General features: G+C 38.5%; 1 protein-coding gene and 1 long non-coding RNA gene across 2 annotated transcripts in view; one reads left to right on the forward strand and one right to left on the reverse strand.

Annotated features, from left to right (window-relative positions):
* Positions 1–16,284, reverse strand: part of LOC148885189 (uncharacterized) — a 169,803-nt gene that overhangs the window by 145,852 nt on the left and 7,667 nt on the right. The window lies entirely within an intron of this gene.
* Positions 1–16,284, forward strand: part of myo15aa (myosin XVAa) — a 41,322-nt gene that overhangs the window by 1,222 nt on the left and 23,816 nt on the right. Inside the window, exons 2-30 of the mRNA XM_089019476.1 lie at positions 407–489; positions 610–673; positions 1,421–1,530; positions 1,600–1,674; positions 1,848–1,938; positions 3,008–3,111; positions 3,206–3,269; positions 3,343–3,456; positions 4,352–4,513; positions 4,807–4,947; positions 5,093–5,151; positions 6,264–6,387; positions 6,517–6,612; positions 6,697–6,828; positions 7,791–7,916; positions 8,487–8,564; positions 8,643–8,779; positions 10,155–10,200; positions 10,287–10,411; positions 10,487–10,604; positions 11,685–11,860; positions 13,097–13,181; positions 13,298–13,351; positions 13,428–13,509; positions 14,784–14,920; positions 15,120–15,215; positions 15,291–15,526; positions 15,601–15,791; positions 16,205–16,277. Coding sequence (XP_088875602.1) covers positions 407–489; positions 610–673; positions 1,421–1,530; positions 1,600–1,674; positions 1,848–1,938; positions 3,008–3,111; positions 3,206–3,269; positions 3,343–3,456; positions 4,352–4,513; positions 4,807–4,947; positions 5,093–5,151; positions 6,264–6,387; positions 6,517–6,612; positions 6,697–6,828; positions 7,791–7,916; positions 8,487–8,564; positions 8,643–8,779; positions 10,155–10,200; positions 10,287–10,411; positions 10,487–10,604; positions 11,685–11,860; positions 13,097–13,181; positions 13,298–13,351; positions 13,428–13,509; positions 14,784–14,920; positions 15,120–15,215; positions 15,291–15,526; positions 15,601–15,791; positions 16,205–16,277 — 3,179 coding nt within the window. The remainder of the gene's footprint in view (positions 1–406; positions 490–609; positions 674–1,420; positions 1,531–1,599; positions 1,675–1,847; positions 1,939–3,007; positions 3,112–3,205; positions 3,270–3,342; positions 3,457–4,351; positions 4,514–4,806; positions 4,948–5,092; positions 5,152–6,263; positions 6,388–6,516; positions 6,613–6,696; positions 6,829–7,790; positions 7,917–8,486; positions 8,565–8,642; positions 8,780–10,154; positions 10,201–10,286; positions 10,412–10,486; positions 10,605–11,684; positions 11,861–13,096; positions 13,182–13,297; positions 13,352–13,427; positions 13,510–14,783; positions 14,921–15,119; positions 15,216–15,290; positions 15,527–15,600; positions 15,792–16,204; positions 16,278–16,284) is intronic.

The raw sequence follows: 16,284 nt of genomic DNA on the forward strand, positions 1-16,284 counted from the left end.
TAGCATCATAAATTTTGTTAGCTTCTTTTGAATCTTTCTTCTGAGGCTGAGGTTCTGTGCATCTACTTTGGAAAATGATATGCAAATGCACGCACGACCTTATAACGCTCGGGAAAGTCTGGAAGCACGAAGCAGGCTTCTGATTGGCTGCCGTGCTGAGTATACAAACCGAAATTCCGAAATTTCCAAACCGAACGAAGATTTTGAAATCGGAATAAAATCTTCGTTCAAACGTTTGCTTTATTGAATAAACCGGCCGGCGTTGTTTTGTAAGTTGTACGCCTGACGTAAAAGTTGCACGCCTCAGGTGTCCGGGCAGGCGTTATTTCAGACACTGCTAATACATAATAAAAGCATGACGTACTGTATTCGCCCCCCTCTCCTGTGCTTACAAATGTTATTTCAGATGTACGCAATTAGAAGCCAGCCCACAGTAGCTCAAAGGGAGCAGCGAGTTGAAGATGGCGTAGAAGATATGACACAGCTTGAGTAACAATTTTTTTGTACTTTACCAAAAACAACCAAATGGAGTATCCATCACCTAAAACAGCACGCATGAAAATATCTTCCGTAACAATCATCTCATCTACTCGCTCTGTCCTTTCTTAGGGAGATGCACGACGATGCTGTTCTTCTCAATCTAAAAACAAGGTTTGAACGGAATCTTATTTATGTAAGTAACGCATTCATTTATGTTGTACAGTGATACCTTGGCTTACGAACTTAATTGGTTCCCAGACAGTGTGTAAGGCGAAAAGTGTGTATCCCAAAAATTAATTTCCCATAGGAAACCATTAAAATGAGAATAATCGGTTCCCAGGTCCCCGTAAAACATAATTTTCAACTAAATAAGCCTTAAAATATACACACAATATACCTTATTTTATGTATAATAAATGTGCTACGGTATTGTAATTAAAGAAATAAACTGTACTTTATAATAAAGTTGATTTATATACCTTTGCGATGGTCTTTGATGGCTTGATGGAATGGATAGCTTTTTGCATAAAGTGTCTCAAGGAGCTCTGGCTTGTACATCTTGGAGGTTGTGATATTGCAAAAGCAACGGATGCAAGCAGACACACCAGAAACATCATCAATGGCTGGTTCCCTTGCTTGTCTTTTCATTTCAAAGTGAACTGATGGCTAGTGCGGGTTATTTGTGGAGCCTGATTGATAGGAATTTTAACCTTGCAGTCTACACTCTGCCTTTGAACTATCAAAGTTGAAATGAGTCCAAATTTCACTGTTTTCTATCCATTTTGTCACTCTCTCACTTTTCATAAATTTAACGTTCGTAAACTGAAAAGTTCGTAAGCCAAGGGGTCCGTAAACCACTGGTATCACTGTATTCAAACGAGCAGTTGTTTCCATTTCTTTTATGACATGTCACCCCCCCCCCCCCCTTTATACCTGTCAGACCTATATAGGTAGTATTCTGGTTTCTGTGAACCCTTATAAGATGTATAACATCTATGGGATGGACATGGTGCTGCAGTACAATGGTCACGCTCTGGGCGAGAACCCTCCGTAAGTTATTCAGGACATGTCGTGGGTTATTGCATCCGCATGCCAAAGTGACATGTTTTTCCTCCTCAGACATTTGTTTGCAATAGCCAACGCTGCTTATTCCAAAATGATGGATGCCAAACATAATCAGGTTATAATTATCAGGTGAGAGACTGACACTCAAGTCATAAATAAATTTCACTGCCATTCACAAATGTATTCGAGAATTGAAAATATGACGTAGAGCGCTATTCGCGAATTAGTTCGGATTTTGTTTTTTCTTGCTTGGGTGAGGATAAAACGTAAATCTTTATTTATTCATGTATTTATTTTTACAGTGGGGAGAGCGGCTCTGGTAAAACCGAGGCCACCAAACTTGTCCTTCGCTACCTTTCAGCTTTACATCACACGTGTAATCTTGCCCAACGGGTATGCATACATACTGCGACACATGCGCACACGCAGATGCACAGTCATGAATCCCAATTGAAACGATGCTTCGTGTCCTTTTTTTTTGTATTCGGGCACAGATTGAGGTAGTCTAAAGTTCCCTTGCATGATTTGTTCAGCGTCATATCAAACCCATCTCCACATGTGCTATTCTCATCACCTTTGCTGTGTTTTGCTGTGGTGTGCAACATCGTGCATTGACACTGAGACTTTGTGTGCGCTTACCGTTTATGTCAACATATCTACTGTATATCCAAGAATTATAAAGACTAAAACAGCTTAATTTAAAGGACAACCGACACCACCGGACAAGTTGCGTCCATAATTTGTAAAGTCACTTCAAATGACTTCTACTGAGCGCATTTTACAAAGATTCCACTGCATATAGCTATATTTTACCTTTTAGGACTCATTTCAGGAAGTCTTGTTTTCAAGTTGATGACGATGCCTGAAGTGACGTCACTGAGGGACCGCCCCTGACCGAGAAAGTGACACACAATGCCTTTTGGGTACTTTGTTTGGTCTGAAAACTTCGTGTTGATGGCGAAATTAGAAGGGAAACACATAAATAATGCGATGGTGAATCGTTGTGTGTTGTACCAAGACTACTATTTGATACTAGTTGACACAAATTCAACAGAGCTATTCCTCTTCAGAGCTATTTGAATCGTATTCATAACTGGATGAGTAACAAGAAAGCATTTGTTTTGCAAGCCATTGTTTTGATTCTGGAGCAAGGCAGTTTGTGAAGGAGTATCCTGGGCGTGATGTCACAAACAAGGGGGCGGGACTTTCTGAAAATCCCCAGTTTCCAAGCTCATTTTGTGGCAGTTTTGGGACAATTTAAGTCATTTTTATTAGTGTTTTGGATTTGGTCCGCGTGTTTGGGCTATTTTAGATGCTATCAAACGTTTTTTTCTGATGTCAGGCAGGCAGGTTGCCCTTTAAGTTAAACATTTGTTCTAAAATCTTTCATTGTCACGTATTTATCATGTACCCGTGAGATGTTGAAACGCTGTTTCTTTTAAACCGAATGGCTGCTGACTAGATACTTGAGGCGGCTCCTCTTCTTGAGTCATTCGGAAATGCCAAAACCGTACGGAATGATAACTCCAGTCGCTTCGGGAAACACATGGAGGTCTTTATGGAGGAGTGAGTATGACAGTTGGATGAATGTATTTTGATATTAGCACCCCACAGCTCTATTTTCACACAATACTTTTTTTCTCCATTCATCTGCTCATAGTGGTGTGATCAATGGTGCCATAACGTCTCAATATCTTCTGGAAAAGTCGCGCATCGTCTTCCAGGTAACACATCCGTCACCTGGTGGCATAATATCATCAACTGATGTGTTTCAAGCAATGCTTGTTTCCTCTTCAGGCCAAAGATGAAAGAAACTATCACATCTTCTATGAGATGTTGGCAGGTCTTTCGTCTCAGCAGAAGCAGACTTTCTATCTCCAGGAGCCTGAGACTTACTATTACCTCAACCAGGTGGGTGACATTTGGCTGCGAAATCTGGAGATCTTCCTCCGGTTTGTTTCACTCATTCACTGCCATTCATGAATGTATGCGGTAATTGAAAATATGACCTAGAGCACCATTCCTGAATTTGTTTGGGTTTTGTTTGTTCCATGCATGGATGCCGATAAAGCGCTGGCCATCGCCTCTGGAAATGTTTTTTTTTCTTTTTCACAAGGGCGCAGCCTGTCCCTTTTTTCCATGTTAGCGCTTTGTTCCAGCTTCATCTGTTGCTAAAGCGCTATCTATACCCATATGTATGTATTGCATTGTATTTTGTACAGCCATGTATTGCATTGTATTTTGCATAACTCCAGAACCATATCATTTAGGAATTAATTCTTTTTTTCTGTTGAAAGAAGAGAGTCCAAAGTTTCTAACGCTTTATTGAATGTTTATTTTGTCTTAAAACTCAATATTCTGTGGGTCCTGGAATTTGGGTGAAAATGCCAACAAAAAACTGGCACTGGAGTGGGCACATTTTTGCACATCGTCTGGCAATGAATGAGTTAAAATAAAACTTTTAAAGTCCTGTTTTTGGGAATGTCAAATCAAAAGCTGTATAAATCAATACATATGTATTGTATTGTATTGTATTTTGTACAGCCACCACTTTTCGAGCTCATATAACTACAGACCCATATAGCTTAGGAATTAACATTCTGATCAATAAAGGCTGCATTGAAAGTTTATGTAGTCCTAAAACTCAATATTCTGTGGGTCCTGGAATTCAAATGAAAATGACAAAAACCCTGGCACTGCAGCGGACACATTTTTGCATGTGTCTGGCAGTGAATGAGTTAAGAATTTAATAGTGCAAAATGTACAACATATCGTCATATCTTGTCCTTGTTTATTTCCAACTCAGGGAGGAGATTGTGGGATTACGGGAAAAGATGATGGCGAGGACTTCCAGCGTCTGCTCACCGCCATGGAGATCCTCCACTTCACTTTGGATGACCAGTCGGTCATTTTTAGAGTTTTGTCTTCCGTACTTCACCTGGGAAATGTCTACTTTGAGAAACATCAGGTCATTTTTTTCCGCAGTCATCTTCATCATCAGAATGTGAAATTTATGATTTTTAATTCCAACAGAGAAATATGTTTGCTGGCTGAAAAAAAAAATCAAAAAATCCAGGGAGTATTTCTATCTATGTGACTGCTTTATTTCCTGTATATGGTAGTTGTCCATGTCATGAGCTTTGGTACAGCTCCAGCTGTTGTTAAAGCGCTATATAAATCAATATGTACTGTATTGTATTGTATTGTAAAAAAACATGTATCCCCCCCCCCCCCCTGTCTCCACTTTCTCCTGCACTTCAGACTGACGGCCAGGAGGTGGCGACTGTGGTGAGCTCCCAGGAGATCAGGGTGGTTGCAGAACTGTTGCAGATCTCCCCTGAAGGCCTGCACAAAGCCATCACTTATAAAGTCATGGTCAGTTTTTGGAATGCATTTTGTTTCGTTTCTAACACTTCTATATGCGATCATTCAATTAAATTGAATATTGAATGATCATGAATCGTCTGACCATGTCTGCTTCTTATAACTGAATCTGTTGCATAATTAACGAGTATATTTGTTGAACGATTTTTTTTTTTTTACACAGGAGACAATGAGAGACAGGATTTACACCCCACTGACTGTAGAAAGCGCTATCGATGCCAGGTAATACACATTGTAGTGTCCGATAACATCATGGCCAAAAACGGCACTGAGAATGAGACTGGATTGCATTGTATTGTAGACAGCCGCCCTCATTTCAAGCTCATATAACTCCAGCCCCATATAATTTAGGAATTAACTCTTTTTTTTTTTTTTAATGAAACAAGAGAGTCTAAGGTTGGATTAGCCTTTATTAGTCTTGCAGTGGAGAAATTTACATTTCACAGCGGCAAAGTTATGAAAGGAAGAGGAAAGGAAGAAGTAGAAATACTAAATACAGAGCTGCTGTAAAGGCAGCCACTCCCGCGTCGCCATCTTGAAGCCAAAATAACAACAAAAGAACAAAAATAAGATGACACCGTCATTCAATCTTAAGCACTTTCTGCACCCTCTTTGCTGTATGAAGCAGTTCGAGATGAAAGAGGAGAGCATCAAAGCTTCCTTTTCACCAATGGATCAGGGACGTCATGGTGGAATGAGGTGCACATTCCTTGACCTTGAAGTCAAAAGAACAAAAAAAATGACAACAAAAAGAGTCATTCAATCTTAAACACTTTCTGCACCCTTTCTAGATGTAAAAGGAGAGGATCAAAGCGTCCTTTTCACCAATGGATCAGGGACGTCGTGGTGGAATAATGCATGTCTGCTACAAGCTAAATATTGAAAGCAAACACAAAGCTGTAGCATCCATCGACCAAAACAGATTGTCTCACATCTCCTGTCCTTTCCCATGTAAATCCGCTTCAATTCCAAGCCGCAATTCCCAACCGGTGTAATACACATAAGCGCGTAAAGTAGCTGCAGCAGCCGCCATCTTCTCTCCAATTACAATCCTACAAACAATAGCTAGCTCGCTGACTGGCTAGCTATTAGCTATTTATTGGCTTGCTAGCTAGCTTTTTATCTATTTCAGTGACTTCCGTGTGAGTGGCTGGCGTGTGTGGCTGCCGCTGCTCACCCACAGAAAAACGTATCCTGTCACTGTAAAGTGACGTTGAGAGTTTTGAAAGGCGTTTATAAATGAAATGTATTATTCTTATTGTTATTATTATTATGATTATTATTATTATGTATGCAGAATTTATCTCATTGATGACTTTTTTTGAATCTCCCAGAGATGCTGTTGCCAAGATCTTGTACTCGCTCCTCTTTCATTGGTTAACAGAGAGGGTCAACACTCAGGTGTATCCTCGCCAACACACTCTCTCCATCTCCATCTTGGACATTTATGGATTTGAGGTAAACTGATTTAATCTTCTCACGTGGCCTTTTCTGCATAAACCAGTCACGTATCTTCATCTTGAAACTTACTTACGTATTACGTAACGATTCATTCGCTATCCCCTTGTGTGTGTGCAAATTTGGCAGGATTTGGCATATAACAGCTTTGAACAGTTATGCATCAATTATGCCAACGAGTACCTGCAGTTCTTCTTTAATAAGATCATTTTTAGGGAAGAGCAGGTAAGTCGTCTGCATATGACAACCGGATTGGGAGAAAGATAAAGATTCATCATGAAATGTGACACTGCTGTGATTTCCATGCAGGAGGAGTACAACAGGGAACAAATTCCATGGCAGGATATTCCATTTAATGATAATCAACCGTGCATTGACCTCATTGCTGCGAAACCTCACGGCATACTTCGAATCTTGGATGACCAGAGTTGTTTCCCGCAGGTGGGCCAACGGAAGCACTACCGCATGCAAGACGTTGTTATTCTGCAGGATTAATAATAATAATAATAATAATAATAGTAATAATAATAATCATAATCATCATTATTATAATTATTATGATTATTAGTATTATAATTATTATGATTATTATTAGTATTATAATTATAATAATTATATTAATTATAATAATCATAATAATCATAATTATTATGATTAACATGATTAAAATGCTTTTGATTATAATGATTATTATGACTATTATAATAACTATAATAATTATTATAATTATAATTGTTATAATAATTATTATAATGATTATTATAATAATTATAATAGTCAAAATAATCATAATAATCATTATAATCATAATCATTTTAATCATTATAATTTTATAATTATTATGACTATTATGATTATTATAAAAATTATTATTATTATCATGAAATGTGCCAGAATTATTATAAGTATCATAATTATAATTAATATTATAATTATTATGATTATAACAATTATTATAATAATTATAATAGTCAAAATAATCATAATAATCATTATAATCATAATCATTTTAATCATTATAATTTTATAATTATTATGACTATTATGATTATTATAAAAATTATTATTATCATGAAATGTGCCAGAATTATTATAAGTATCATAATTATAATTAATATTATAATTATTATGATTATAACAATTATTATAACAATAATAATAATAATTATTATTATTATTATTATTAGTGTAATAATAATTATAATAATTATTACAATAATAATAATTATAACAATAATAATTATAACTAATAATTATAACAATAATTATAATAAGGCCGGCACTAATTATAACAATAAGAATAATTATAACAATAATTATAATAACAATAATACTACTACTACTACTACTAATAATAAATTTCATTTATAAGCGCCTTTCAAAATTTCCCGCTGTGTCCGTAGGCGACGGATCATACGTTTCTCCAAAAGTGTCACTATCACCATGGCAACAACCCATTGTATGTAAAGCCAAAGATGCCCTTTCCCGAGTTTACTATCAAGCATTTTGCCGGACGTGTCACCTATCAGGTACGTTGATCGGAATCATTTAGTGGACTCGCAAAGGCAAAAAAAGAAAGAAAAGGGAAAAAAGCAACAAATAAACAGACACCGTCAGAAAGACAATTTCACTTTTTTTCTCCACTAATCTCTATCGACTATTGTTTATGATGATAATCTCTATAAATTTTTCTCTGCCTTTACAAATTGTCCTGCAGTGTAGTACAGCAATTAGCCAGTGGCGGACCGACAGGGCCTGCAAGGCCTTCTCTGCTGGCCAAAAAATGACTCACTAACAAACTAATGTTAATTATATTTTGTCCATGAATTTTTATTCAATAATTCCAAATTGTCTTTCAGCTTCTTTTCATTACTTTTTCCCTTGTTGTGCTCCTTCCAGATTTTGTATTTAAGCATTTAACCAATCACATTTCAGCCATCATTCGTGACCAGGGTCAGAAATCGACCTGGACGCATGGTCGCAGCTTAGGAATGATTCAGACATAGCACTACTGAAGGCCTACGGTTGACATGCACGGCCCGCCACCGCGTTAACGTCTACGGACTTTTTTTTTTTTTTACTTTGTGTGAATGGCACAGGTTTACAAGTTTCTTGATAAAAACTACGATCAGGTTCGTCAAGATGTGCTGGACCTATTCATTAAGAGCAGGAACAAGGTGAGGGAAACATCTTCAAATATATGCTCAACAGACTGAACCTCAAACGGATTCCAATGTGATTGTATATGATTTTAGATGGTGTCAAACCTCTTCCTGGTTCACGCAGAAGTCCGAGGGCAGAAAAGCAACACGGTCATCAGGAAATACCAAGCATCCACCGTCAGCAGCAAATTCCAACAGTCTCTGTTGGAGCTAGTAGACAAAATGGAGAGGTGAAAAAAAACAAACACTGTTGATAACGAGGTCACACTTAACTCATTCACTGCCAGACGATGTGAAAAAAAAAAGTCACCACTCTAGTGCCAGGGTTTTTGTCACTTGAATTCCAAGACCCATAGAATATTGACTTTTAGGAGTAAATAATTATTCAATACAGCGTTATAAACCTTAGACTCTCTTCTTTCATTAAAAAAACACAGTTAATTCCTAAATGATATGGGTCTGGAGTTATATGAGCTTGAAATGAGGGCGGCTGTCCAAAATACAATGCAATCCATACAAATCGGTTCATATAGTGCTTTAATCCTGAAATGTGATAAAAGAAGACTTTGTTTGTATTTGTTCCATGTAGAAAATATCAAAAATATTCACCCTTGCCATCAAGATCACTTGAATTGTTGTATAATTTTCACTTGCAATTATCAATTTATTAGCTATCCATTAGCTAGCTGTCTAGCTATTAGCTGTCTTGCTGGCCGGCAGCTGTTTAGCTGTTGGCTATCTATTCACTATTTATTTGCTATCCATTAGCTAGCTTAGTTAATTCCTAAGGTATATGGGTCTGGAGTTATATGAGCTTGAAATGAGGGCGGCTTTCCAAAATACAATCCAATACAGGTAACATTTGACTTACAACCAGCTCGACTTATGACCACCCGTACTTACGACCACGACCTCCAGACCCTATTTTTTAAAGTTTAATTCTACGCCTGGCACCGCTACGCGCTAGCAGGTCGGCAACCCGTATGACAATTTTGGCCTGCTAGCATCTTACTCTCGCACGGCAATCGACCGCGTGATGGCACCAGAGGGGGGAGTTTGCCAGTCATTTAGCCTCCGAGTCTCTATTCAACATTTTGAATGGATTTCAACTTACGACCGTTTGGTCGGAATGGAACTCGGTCGTAAGTTGGATGTTACCTGTACAGCATATACATATTAATAATAATACATTTTATTTCAAGCGCCTTTCAAAGCTCTGAAGGACACTTTACAGTCACAGACAAGCATAGATATAATAATAAATAAAATACAATTATAAATAGAATACAATAAATAAATTATAAATAGAACAAGAGAGAGTGACACAGGAAAAAAAAAGAATATTGGTTAATATAGCGCTTTAACAACAGCTGAAACTGGAACAAAGCGCTAACATGGAAAAAAAATGAAATGCTGCCCCCTTGTGGAAAAGAAAAAAAACATTGTCAGAGGCCATGGCCGGCGCTTTATCCGCACCCAAGCATGAAAAAAGCAAAACCCGAACAAATTCGGGAATGGCGCTCTACGTCATATTTTCAATTCCAGGAATAAATTTGTGAATGAGTTGATGCTTTCTCATTTTTTCTTCCGTCGATTCAATTTCAGGTGTCACCCGTTTTTTGTCCGCTGCATTAAGCCAAATAACACAAAGGTAGATGTTGACAAAAGATCTTCCCCGACCGACAAGCCCGCCGACACGGTCAGTCATGACAATATTGCTGATACGTCTTCGTTCAGAATGCAGGCGTGTTTGAAGACGACCTGGTCAAAGGTCAGCTGCGTCACTCCGGCATCACGGAGACTATCCGAATCCGGAAAGATGGCTACCCGATTCGGATGCCATTTTCTATCTTCCTATTCAGGTGAAATGCTTTTATTTTCTGCTTCGCTTTGACTCGCGGCGAATGCATCAAGGTGTGTTTCTTTTTGGGGCTTAGATATAAATTCCTGGTGGGAATTCAGGAGCTTCCATCAGCCAACGGTGACAACTGTGTCCTGCTTCTCAGTAAACTGTGTCCTCTCAAACCAGGAGACTACCACGTCGGCGTCGCTAAGGTTTGCTGCTTTCTCCGCATATTTTTCCCTCCATCCTTTTGTAACTCATTCACTGCCATTCCCAAATTTAGTCAGGAATTGAAAAGCATGACATGGAGCGCCATTCCCGAATTTGTTCGGGTTTTGTTTTTTCTTGCAGGGGGGGGGGGGGGTAATTTCAAGCGCTGGTCAGACCTCTAGATTTATTCTATTTTATTGTATTTTATCTATTATAGTACCTATGCTTGTCTGTGACCTGTGTGTCCTTGAGAGCTTTGAAAGGCTCTTGAAATGTAATTTATTATTATTATTATTATTATTATTATTATTATTATTGCTGAGAGGATCCAATTACATGAAGGGATTAGATTAGATTACATTAGATTAGATTAGATTTGCCTTTATTAGTGTCCGCCATACTTATTTGTCATGTCTTTTTTTTTGTAACTTGCATTTTTATTATTTTTTAATATTTAAAAACCATATGAAATTGAACATTTGAATACAGAAATTAGCTTTGTGTACCCTGTGGCCAATTTCTATAGCAGATTCCCTTTTTTAACTGTGAAAATTCTTAACAAGGAAATCAACCTGTCAATAAAAAAAATAAGGCAAATAAAAATAATACAGAAATAAAGAAAAAAAGATCAATATTCGAGAACTATTTTGACTTTGCCTGATTTGTGGTGTTTGTTCATTCATTCATTTGTTTGATTGTTTTTTTATATTCTTCCATTTTTTTCCCATCTTTTTTTATGATGATACTAGTGCAGCGTGTTCAACTGAAAACAAGGGGACAGCATTTACCTTTTGTACAGCCGTCCCCTCTTTCAAGCTCATATAACTCCAGACCCATCTAATTTAGGAATTAACTCTCTTTTTCAGAATCAGAATCATCTTTATTGCCAAGTATGTAGAACACACAAGGAATTTGTTTCCGGTCGAACACGCTGCACTAGTATCATCATCAAAAGTGATTGAGTGACAATGACAAAAACCCTGGCACTGGAGTGGACGCTTATTTGCACATCGTCTGGCAGTGAATGAGTTAATTCAAGATCATCACTCACCATGTCATTTTCTGTACTTTCTGTACTGCAGTTATTTATAAAGGAGACCATCTACCAGCTGTTGGAATGCAAAAGGGAACGTTGTCGCCACCTTGCTGCGCTCACCCTGCAGCGTTCCGCTCGCATGTACCTTGCCCGGAAACGCTACGTGAATCTACGCAAAATGATCATCAGGCTCCAGGCACATTTCCGAGGTTTTCTTACGAGGTGGGTCATAAAAACCTTCATCGGATATCGACCCAATTGGCCTCGAGCTAGTGGACCCGAGCGGAGGTTTTCGGAAATACTGTAGATGTTGCAATTGGAATCGGAATCAGAAAGGCTTTAATAGTCCTGGAATGGGAACATTTGCAATCTACAGTCGTAATATTAAAAGGGGTGAGGGAGGAAATAATAATAATAATAATAATAATAATAATAATAATAATAATAATAATAATAATAATAATAATAGTGGTAGTAATGGTAGTGGTAGTAGTGGCAGTGGTAGTATTGGTAGTGGTGGTAGTAATAGTAGTAGTAGTAGTAGTAGTAGTAGTATGAATTGTAATAGTGGTAATAGTAGTAATAGTTATAGTAATAGTAGTAATAGTAATTAATAATAATAGTAGTAGTAATAGTAGTAATAGTAATTAATAATAGTAATAGTAGTAGTAATAGTAGGAATAATAATAGTGGTAATAGTAGTAATAGTAATAGTAGTAGTAGTAGTAGTAATAGTAGTAATAGTAATTAATAATACTAATAATAGTAATAGTAATTGTAATAATAGTAATTGTAATAATAGTAATTGTAATAATAATAATAATAATAATAATAATAATAATAATAATACATGTCATTTATAAGCGCCTTTCAAAACTCTTAAGGTCACGTTACAGTCACAGAATAAAATTTTCTATGGGTGAGCAGCGGCAGCCACACACGCCGGCGTTCACTCAACGCGCAAGTTACTCAAATAGATAGAAAGCGAGCCAGCTAGCTAATAGATAGCCAGCTAGACAGTTAGCTAGCTAGCTAGGTAGCCATATAGCTAATAGATAGAAAGCTAGCTAGCTAGTAATAGATACAATAATAATACTAATACATTTAATTTATAAGCACCTTTCAAAAATCTCAAGGTCACTTTACAGTCACAGGATATTTTTTTCTGTATAATATAAATAAAATAAATACACAAAATAGTAGAACGGAAAGGGATTAGGAGCTACTGTAGGGGCATGGACGTCTGTGTAAGCTCTCAATCATACAGGAGTGGTCCATGGATTCTGACCAGCAAAATTTTAGTTCGCTGACGAAGCTTTTTGGATGAGAAGCGAAACGTTCGACACCTTCAAAGAAGTACAGATAACTGCTGAAGAAACCTTTTTTATTGATAACAACACGGACAATAATAATCTTGAGAGTTATAGACACATTAATTTACTGGTGTTCATCTTTTAGAAGGCGCTATGTGAAAATGAGGTACAGCCTGGTTCGGTTCCGGTCGCTCGTCCACTATTATATCGGGCGGAAACGATACGTTAAGGTATGCCAATCAAACAAGCAATAAAAGCAAACAAACGAGAAAATAAAAATGACATTCAAATCTGTTCCTTTTCTTTTGCATCCTAATAACTCCCACTCGACATCCTCGCCTCTAAGATGAAGTTGATGGCCAAGCGCAAAGCCGAGGAGGATAGCAAGAAGAGAGAAATGGTAAACCCCCAAACTCGTGCTTGTTCCTCCGCACACTGTTTACTTCCAAAGTAGACCGAAATAATTCTTCTCACAGGAACTGATGAAAAGAGAGGTGGTTAACGTGACGCACTTGGTGATCCCTGCAGAGCTTGGAACTCTACTGCAAGCAGCGGGAGGTTTGTAGATGCTCCCTATGTGGATCGATTATCGTTATAGTATGCACGGGATATGACATTAAAGACGCTCCCCACCGTACGAACAAGATACGTTCCGAGCGGTCGTTCCGTAAGGTGAATTTGGTCGTAAGTTGCTTCAGTGCTATTTTTGTATGGAATGTATGTTTAAAGGACAACCGACACCATTTTTTGGTTTCCGAACTGACATCAAAAAAACGTTTTATAGCATCTAAAATACCCAAAACCCACCGTACGAACAAGATACGTTCCGAGCGGTCGTTCCGTAAGGTGAATTTGGTCGTAAGTTGCTTCAGTGCTATTTTTGTATGGAATGTATGTTTAAAGGACAACCGACACCATTTTTTTGGTTTCCTAACTGACATCAAAAAACGTTTTATAGCATCTAAAATACCCAAAACACGCAAGCTGATATTTTTAGTCAAATGCAAAACACCAATCAAAATGACTTAGTGTCCCAAAATTACTTCAAAATGACCCCGAAAATGGCGAGTTTCAGAAGGTACCGCCCCCTTGTTCGTGACATCACACCAGGACGTCTTGCCTTGCTCAAAATCAAAACAATGGCTTCAGATTCGGAGAAGATGCTTTCTTGTTACTCATCCAGTTATGAATATGATTCATATAGTTCTGAAGAAGAAATCATAAATGTTTGCAATCGATTAAAGAAGTCATTTTGACATGTCTGGACTCCAATGTAGCGTCCCGGAAAATACACAAGATGGCGCTCACGCTCCGTTGGAAATAGGCTGATTTGTCTACTGGGAATTTGTGTCAACTACTATCATGAGGGTGTTGAAGAAAAAAAAAGACTGCGGTTGAAAAAAAACACAGCTGTTTTCTTCTATGTTGATTGAAACAACACCACTCTGCCCCCTAGTGGACAATCCTTGAATTTCACCTCATGAAAAAGATAAATTCCATGTTGTTTTTGCATTTTTTTCCCCACTTTTAAATTATCCTGCGGGCCTGATCAAACCTCCTTGGGGGCCAGTTCCGGCCCGCGGGCCGTATGTTTGACACCCCTGTCCTAGAGCATCAAATGGGAAGAGGGATTTCCTACCCGACCCACATACCCTACGCAGCCAATCGCAAGCGAGCTCGGCCGAAAAGAGGCGCGCAATACAAAATCTATGTCCAAACATTTTTCAACATACTGTACCCGCAAAAATGTTCGTAACTTGAACGTTTGTAAGTTGGGGAGCGTCTGTGCTTGTATGATTTATGACTAATCCTGCCACTTTTCTCTTTGCCAGCTAGGCGAGAGTTGCACTCTGACTGCTTGGCTCTACTTCAGACTCCTCATATCCGAGAGTCCACATGCGGCCAACTCACTCTTCCTCTGGACATTAACAACTACCCCTTTGATCGTTACGTGCTCAGATACTTCAGAGTAAGATCTGTCAATGTCATTTGTCGGTTTTCTCATTTGTTCATTTCTCAAGGTATATTCTGTGTACTTTTAAGGATTAGAAAATTAGAAAGTAGAAAATTACGTTTAATGGGGACTTGGGAACGGATTATTCTCATTTTAATGGTTTCCTATGGGAAATTAATTTTTGAGATACACATTCAATGCATTCTTTTTGTAGGATCCCAAGTTTGGGATGTTGAAGGCACCTCTGGAGGCCCCTCTAACCTGCATCGAAGAGGACCTGAAAGCAGAAGCTTTACAGCTTTTCAACATGGTCAGCAGAATCATGATATTGTTTGCATGTCGAATGTAACAACCCCCTCCCCTCCATTTATGTCTTCCTCTCCAGGTGTTAAGATTCATGGGAGACCCTCACCTGAATGGCCCTCAGGAGAACATGTTTGGCAATTATATCATCCAAAGAGGTCTTTCGTCTCCCGGTTTACGAGACGAGATCTTGTCTCAGGTGGTCAACCAGGTTTGGCGCAATGTCAACGCCGACAACGCGGAGAGAGGCTGGCTTCTATTGCTAGCTTGCGTCTGCAGCTTTGCTCCTTCCCCGCAGATGGACAAATATCTTCTCAAGTAAAAAGAGCGACGACATGAATGCAGTTGCCATGAATATGCGTTTTCAATTTTCAACCAACCAACCTGTTCAGGTTTGTTTCTGACCACGCTGCCATTGGTTACCAAGCGTTGCTGCAACATCGACTCATCCAAGCCGCTCAGAAGATGCTGCAGAGTTCAGGCCCCGCCCCCGAGACCTCACGGACCTATCCGCTGTCCCTGCTGGAATGGACGACCAATAGGAAGAAAGCTGACATGGTGTTACATGTGCATTGTTTTGATGGTAAGAAGAACGTCATCGGAGTTGATGATTTCACTCAAGTGGCAGGTCGCGGTTTGCATTCACTTGCTAGTATCTAGCTGGCTAGCTATCTAGCTAGCTATCTATATGCTATCTATTAGCTATGTGGCTGTCTGGCTAGCTACCTCGCTAGCTAGCAATTATATATATGGCTATATAGCTTGTGAGCTATCTAGCTAGATATCTATTAGCTTACTATTAGCAAGCTATTTGAGTTACTTCCGGGTTTAGTGAACGCTGGCGCGTGTGGCTGCCGCTGCTCACCCACAGAAAAACTTCTCCTGTGACTGTAAAGTGACCTTGAGAGTTTTGAAAGGCGCTTATAAATGAAGTGTATTATTATTGGTATTCACGCCACCAACTGACCAAGTGATTGTATTCGTCTTGTTATTTAGGATCGTCATTCCTGTGCCCGGTTCACTCCTGGACCAGCGGCGAGGATTTAGCGGCAGACATCCTACACCACAGGTGCTCA

The sequence above is a fragment of the Hippocampus bargibanti genome, linkage group LG17 (assembly GCF_051943395.1).
Source record: "Hippocampus bargibanti isolate YZ-2025 linkage group LG17, ASM5194339v1, whole genome shotgun sequence".
Classification (NCBI taxonomy): Eukaryota; Metazoa; Chordata; class Actinopteri; order Syngnathiformes; family Syngnathidae; genus Hippocampus; species Hippocampus bargibanti.